This window comes from Antennarius striatus, chromosome 19 (assembly GCF_040054535.1).
Source record: "Antennarius striatus isolate MH-2024 chromosome 19, ASM4005453v1, whole genome shotgun sequence".
Classification (NCBI taxonomy): domain Eukaryota; kingdom Metazoa; phylum Chordata; class Actinopteri; order Lophiiformes; family Antennariidae; genus Antennarius; species Antennarius striatus.
Genome location: NC_090794.1, coordinates 3,315,001 through 3,322,680, shown reverse-complemented (window position 1 = coordinate 3,322,680; position 7,680 = coordinate 3,315,001). Strand labels below are relative to the sequence as shown.

General features: G+C 42.0%; 1 protein-coding gene across 7 annotated transcripts in view; it reads left to right on the top strand.

The window, feature by feature from the left end:
* The first annotated feature begins 516 nt into the window (after window positions 1–516).
* The window catches only part of ptprk (protein tyrosine phosphatase receptor type K), an 87,068-nt gene continuing 79,904 nt past the window's right edge, over window positions 517–7,680 (top strand). For all 7 annotated transcript variants that reach the window (XM_068341870.1, XM_068341869.1, XM_068341867.1 and 4 more), the window contains exon 1: window positions 517–787. In XM_068341870.1, coding sequence (XP_068197971.1) covers window positions 715–787 — 73 coding nt within the window. In that variant the 5' untranslated portion in view covers window positions 517–714. The remainder of the gene's footprint in view (window positions 788–7,680) is intronic.

Genomic DNA, 7,680 nt, shown 5'->3' with positions numbered 1-7,680 from the left:
TTCTTTATATATAATTCTATCTTGTTCGCTATGGTGATGGACAAGCATCTCCATGGACTATGACGTTAGCGGATGACATTGTGATCCATAGTGAGAGCGGGGAACAGGTGGAGAAAAAGCTAGATAGGTTTGTGCTGGAAAGGAGAGGAATGAAAATTAGCCGCAGTAAGACAGATATGTGTGAATGAGAAGTACCCAGGTGGAAGAGTGAGGCAATGGAGAGTGTGTAAAAGAGGTGAAGAAGCGTGTACTGACATGACTTTTTCGAAATTACAACGGTATTCACGTTATAATACAATATGACTCAATTTTATTTCTAATTTTACTCTCAAAATACTTTTTAAAAAAAACAAAATTTCTAAACTCCAGAAGAATCCTCAATACCGCTCCTGCGTTTTGCTTGTGAAACGCCTGCCTCGTGACGTCACAGCGTGCGCTCGCTCTCCCTTCTTCTCTCTCTCTCTCTCTCTCTCGTGCACGCGCGCTCCCTCTCTCCGCGTGAAACAAAGTCTGGTGTCCGCGAGAGCCCGTTGGAAGCGAAAAGAGAACCCGTAGAGAGGAGAGAATGGAGCGGCTGAACCCACCACAGCAGGAGGAATAATAACCCGCTGAAAAGACCACTAAAGTCCGCGGAAGACGGAGCAACTCGCCGGAAAGAAACTTTTCGTGGGGGAAACTGTTACCGCCTCGACGCACGGCTGCGGTTTTAAAAACATGGATACACTTTCCCGTCTACTCCTGCTCCTCGTCGCGACAGCTGGGAACGTCTCCGGGCAGATACCGACAGGTAAGGACGAACGGTTTTTTCTGTGTGTCGTAAGGAGAAAAAACAAAAAACAACAACAACAACAAAAAAAAAAAAAGTTTGGACCTTCTCGGTTCCCCTTAACCCACGTACACGTATGACTTTTTCCACGCAGGTGTAGTGGAAAAGTTAGCATCCGTGTTTTACACTGTGTGGGCTCGCGCTCGTCCGGTCGCCCTCGCGCCGCCGTCGGACACCCTCTGATGCCACACGTCCGGATTGCGTGGACGTGTTTGAAAGCGTGACTGCCTTCACGGATGCGTGGAGACGCTTCCAGGGTGGCTCACCCGTGAAATGCCGGTTCCCCACTTTCACCAGTGATAAAGACTGTTTAAAACGTCCACGGTTAAAACAATGTTTTAACCGTGGACGCCACAAAGTTGCTCCGGACCCCGGAGTGAGGTTCCCTTTGATGTGACGAGCATAAAATTTAAAAAAAAAAATCCACTTCATTCACATCATCAGATGACAAATTTAAACTTTAAAATTTTTTTTAAAAATGTGTGTCATAGTTAAATTGTGTGACAATATAACGAAAAAGTTAATCCGTGCACGGATGAAACATCCAACGTCTGATATTGAAGTGGTAATGGGTGGATTACTGTTATAAGACGGTTTCTTACTGTGATCGTGTCGTTCTCTTCATGTCCTTCAGCAGTTATTTCCCCACTCGTGTTATTTGGAGATTTGCCAATTCTGCGTAAAAAGTCAGCGGCTATTCCGCGATCGTTTTTTTTGTTTGTTTTGTTTTGCTTTGTTTTGTTGTTGGACTCTTTTCTGTTCCAACTTTTCGCACTGCGTTAGAACGCAAATGTTGGGAAAGCCTCCCCCATCGATCACCCCGTGGAATGAAGTGGGAATTTTAATCGAGTGGTTCAACTTGAGAAGAGGAAAGATTGAAGTGCGGCTCTTTATCTGTCCGTGGAGACTGTGGTTTCATTTTGTTGCATATTAGAAGGTTTATTTTGATGATTTTTATGGACTATAGTAGAAACAGTTGTGTGCGTGATCCAGGATCGCGGAGCTCCCGTCTCCTTCCACGCAGGCTGCAGAAACACGTACGCGCGTAAGAGGAGAGCCGGAGCTGCCTGCTGCGCTCCGGGACGCATTCAAAAGTGAATCAGTGGAAAGGGGGCTATTTTCCGGCGGCGTGTGTGTCGCAGGACGCGGGGGGGAAAGAAAAAGTCCCCACACATTCTTGATTTTTCCACACATTCTTGCAGAATGTGTGGAAAAATCTCTACCTGAACGAATGTCTGCGTGGCTGTCGTGCGTGTTATTTCCGCATTGGGTCGTAATCAGAACTCTGAGCGCAGAGAAGACAGATCCACAATCCGTCTTTACGCGCGGCTCATATTCATTTCACACTGGTTTTGCAAAGCTCCACCACCACCACACCCCCCCATCCTCAAGCCCATTAAGGCTTTTGAGTTGAATTGACCAACAGTTGTTAAAGAGCTGACCTCCAAAGTCACACTAAAACCTTATAAGGCGTTATAAACGCTCCATTTCACTGATGGAAATGACCAGAAATAGTACAAAAACCTCTCGCTATTCGCTCCGGCCTGTTAATAATTTGCATAGAAATTACACATTAATTACCACTTCATCTGTGAACGTTTTATTGCCCCCTTCCCCCCACCCATAGCCCCGCACCCCCCCCCCCCCCCACACACACATTTGGCCCTCTGGGTAACAAATGTGTGGAATTTCTTTGAGGCCTCTCTGGGAATCTAGGCGCTGTTAATTTGCAAGTAAATACTAGTAAGTCGATGCCGACGTACACACAGCAGGAAGGGGCTATCATTACCAAGGGAAGGGGGTTATAAAGGAGAATTTGCTTTTGGGTATTTTGCACATACAAAAAAAATATGAATTTTTAAATAAAGCAGGCAGAAGAGTAATTAGTTAATAAGATAAAAGAGACTTGATTCTTTAAGTGCGATGATGAATACTTAATTACCATGTGTTTTCCTTTTCATGCTCATGAATACTGATAATATCAAATTTAAATTTCAGAGGACAGATTGTCATTTCTCACACTTTCATAGGAAAAAATCTACATCTGATGCAAATCAACCGGAGCGCAGCGTTCTCATCACCAAGTTTCACCCTCACTTCCCTATAATGTTGAAGCTGATAGGGTTAATGGGCTGAAACAGCTCGTGTGAACAGACGCTGGGGAGTAGAGGTGATTATTGGATCATGAGCCAATAACGAAGGGAATCACAGAGGAGATGTGTGTTGGGGCGTTGTGTCGGAGCTGCCTGTTGCTTTCAGAAATCACAAATGAGGATGAGAAACATCAGATGCAAGGATTTAAATCTGTCAGTTTTTAACAAAGTCACTTTGAGATTGTGTCTGTTTTTTCTGTAAATCTGCTTCATTTCCTGCTATTTCTCCTTACTTAAACTATAGAACCGCCTCGCTTGTCTTGTCTTATCAAGCTGCTTTGTGATAGTTTTGCATTGGCCTATTTTTACAGTCACTTGAATAAACACGAATGTGTGTGCACCATTACAAAGTCAATAACTTGAGTCTATGTTAATCTGACAACTTTCCAAATCTGCCTCCTCTCTGATCGAGTTGTGACACAGATTCCAGGCGTCTCTAATCTTAATGAAGTGAAATAATTGTTTCCCATTAGTGTCTCCAGATGAATTAGAAGGCCACATCTGAGCCGGTTTAATTATCATTTTAAATTATTTCAGTATTTTTGAACATTAGAAACCAAGTTGGTTTAATTATAATTACTTTTCAGCTCCATTTGCGAGATGAAATAGAATTGTGTGTTTTCCCTTTAGAAGGGAGAGAGTGAGAGTGAGAAAGAGAAGGAGGAGGAGGAGAAAAAACAAGAAATGCAACCATTGGTTTTTTGGCCATGGGCATCTCCTCCACTCAAGAGACTCTGAAAAATGCAGGGGTGTGTGTCGGTGTTTGTTTCCTTGTCATGTACTGTGTGCCTGCATGGAGCGAATGTGTGTTGCTGTCACTGCAAGAGAAAAAGGGAGGTGGATGCGTTTAAGCCCTCTGGAGTACAGTAGTAGAAAGATGAGCATGTGAAATGTTTGCCGCTCATTTACATTCATGTGAAAACACATTTTCATTCTGCTCATGCTACGTCAAATGGCACCGAATCAAAGGGTGTTTTACTTACTCTCTCCATAAAAGTGACGCTTCAGTCAGCCGTCTTTTAGATCCATCTTAATGTCCTCTCCTCAGATCAAAGGCCGCTTTGCTGTGAGCCAATCTATACGGATTTCAATTTAGCAGTAGATTTAAGAAAGTCGTCTCTTTTGAATGTACTGCCTCATTTCATCAGTCATTGGGGGTTGATGCCTATGTGTAAAATGTAATTATCCCATTGAGAGAATTCATTAGTTTATCCCTCATTATGTGTGAACAGCCATACATGAATGCACTGAGGGTTCATGTTGGAAAGCAGATTGGTGACGCGTAGCGACGGCTAACTTTTTAGCCTCTTGCCGTTGTAAGGTATAGAGTAAAGACCTTGTATGATTGACGTTGGTTTTGACTCAGGGTTTCATACCATGCTGTCCAAGAACAGCATGCACTTGCACAGGATTTCATGCAATTTCCATTAAAATGTCAGTCAGAGTTTAAAGCAGTTTCTCAAAGATTTCTCAAGATAAAATGTCTGCGGTGTGTGTTGTGATTAATTAATCGATCGAGCAGGAGAAATTCCAAAACATATCTCATGTGTCGTTCCTCCTCATCGTCAGTTATAAGACAAGGTTTCCCAAATGAGCAGATTAACCAAGAAAAAGTCCTTTTATGTAGTCAATCAAAAGCAACAAATTCACTTTACTACTTGTTTTTGTGCTGAACAATTCAATATTTCTCTTAGGGTTAGGGTTAGTAATAATCGATAATTAACAAACTGTCTAATTGATTGATAGGCAGTTGTAAGGGTTTGCTCTTTTCTACACTGCCACACTCTTTATATTCTACATTTAGTGCATAAAATAGATGACTTACAGTACATGAAAGTAGGTAAATGTAAATACGCCGGTGTGATGCTAGGGCCGGGATTAACCTTTAATATCAGGCCTGTGATGGGTATCAAGCATCATCAGTCATCAAGCAGGAAGTGAACCAAGAAAGTGTTTTGAGTCCCACTGGAAATGAAGGGAGGCACCACGTCAGAAACAAACCCCAAATCCCTGAAATATCACATTCCTGATAAATGACGGTATTAGTCCAGTATCATCAATCTCTGCTCTGCTCTGTTTGGTTCTGGTCACAGCTGTCGGTACAAGAGAAGCTTGAAACGCCCCGCTAAGTCCCGTACACACACACACACACACACACACACACACACACACACACACACACACACACACACACACACACACACACACACACACACACACACACACACACACACACACACACACACACACACACACACACACACTCACTCAGGGCTGGCTAATGACAGATTAAGCAATCAACACTCTTAGCTGATTAATTACGTTACAGTGCTCACACACTCTTTCCCTCACACACGCCGACACAGATGTGAGCAGCCTCGGAACCAGTTGTGGAGTCTAGTGTGAGGTGATAATGATATATAATGGAGACACGGCTGTTTCCTGTGAGCACAGGGGTAACGGAGAGGGACTCCGACAAGTGGTGGCAGGTGACGACAGTCCTGGGAAAATCTTTATTTTTAGGTTAACATGAGGGTGAGGGGGAGCAAAGGGCAAAGGGTGAGGTTGGGTAACTGTTGCTGTTCTTTACTTTTCATCACTTGGAGAAAGTTTTACCAAGATCTGCACCACAATCAGTCATAAAAGGTCTCTTTTGAAGTTCAAAATGTTCTTTGGTTTATGGTTGTACACTAGAAAAGGAATTTTGTGCTATGCCATGAGAGGCCACTGGGAAAAAGTGGAAGCATGGCCAAGTGGCGCTGATGTACTCCAGGTCCGAATAATGCATTCATTCAAATCCCAAGCTGACAAATCACAGCCCTGTCTGCATGTAGTTGATAATTTTTGACATTTTAAACAAGTAACGGACTAATTGTTAAAGAAATGAACTGTCAGCTGTAGCGATGTCGTCTTTGCATCCAAAGATGTTTGCTGAACCTTGACCTGTTCTTCTCTTGTGATTGTGTGCTATCCCAACTAATTCTGCTCTGTTATCTTCTGCTTTGCTTTGTTGGACGCAGCTCACATGGGGCGTGCTGAGAAGGGTGAGTTTCAAGTGGCCAGCCAAGAGCTGAGCTTCATCTGTGGAAGTCATCATCATCCTCATTGTCTTTGCCGTAGTCTTTTTTGTCATTTTCATCAATCTTCAACTTCCACAAGTTTCTTTTTCAATGCGTGCGTTATCATTTAGCGATCTAACTTCTTGTTTTGTCATTCCATCATTCAGCTAACATGTCTTTACCAGCTGCACTCGATGAATTACGGCTGGGTGATATGAATTAAAATTGTTATTTTGATTATAGTAATTATATGCGTTATTGTAATAGTTGTACAATTTTTAACATACCGAACATTGAAGCTAAATGTGGTCAAAGGATTGACACAACATAGTTTTAGTTTAAGTTTCTTTGGTTGAGATGTTTCTGTTCCCTCAGATTAACTGACAGAAGACGTAAGTAAGTCCCGGTTAATTGCAGTAGGAGCCTGTTCATATCTTTATATCTCAATAGTCCCATATTAAAGTACCTCAAGGCAGCGACCTATGGTATCTGATGTAGTGCAGAAGTAGTTTGAGTTCTTCACAGAACCTTCAGGTCATGTTTAAAGTTCTGAAGCTTCCTGGAGTAGTGTGTGTATCTTTGTGTCTGCCAATCAGGTTGTCAGTTAATCCATTTGCCATTTGTCTGCCCCCCCCCCATCCCGTCTGTTTTTGCATAGCTGGACAGCTGTAATAGGTTTGAATGTTTCAGGTGCTGTTTGTTTCGCTGAGTCTGTTCTTTTAATGAAGGACTTTTGACTAACTTTTCTCCTTCTCTTCTCTTCTAAACTGGTAGGATATTTATATTTTTAGTCACAAAAATCAGAGACGATAAAAATGAAAAAAACAAAAACAAAAAAACCAGAAGGTCAAATTGTGGTTAAAGCCTAAAAATGATAAAAGCTGTTTTGATTCTTTTTATTTTTACATTTTCTTTTTTCATGTGAGTGGGAGTCAAACAGGATTTGAAGTGCCGCGCTCCAAAACGCAAATTGTTTAAAGCAAAAATAATAGAACTAATGAATGCCCGGTGAGGCAGAAACACTGTCGGTTCATATTAACCAGGACAGGTTCTTGAAATTGGTTGTGGCAGCGTCTACATGCGCTAAAACTAATCTGAATATATTCCACCCAACTCTGACTTTGTGAGCTCTCAGTAGTTTAGATGAGATGAATAGTCCTTATAATTAATTGTCTTTTAATATTTTTGTTCAGCCTCTCCTCTGTCATTGTACCATAACACCTTAAAGGTCCCATCAAAAGACTACAGTATTTTCTGCACTATAAGGCGCATTGGACTAGAAGGCGTACTGGATTGTAAGACGCACTGTCAGTTTTTGAGAAAATTAAAGCCTTTTAGGTACGCCTTACAATGCAGAAAATACTTCATTGTAAATACAGACACTTAGCTGCTAAATGCTGCTAGCCTTTTAAACATCTTGCTTGTGCGTCACCCAACTCCAGTACTGCCACCTAGCTGAGAACTTTGTACATATAAATATTGAAAAATTTATCTATAAAGCCAAGGTAAAACTGTCCACATGAAAGACACGCTATGTTTTTTAACTTGACTTTAGGCGTTGGTTTAGTCTGAATGTGGAGCAAATGTGACAGCAAAACTGTGCGTGAAGATCATCATGCTAGCCTACAGGTGGGTCAGAACC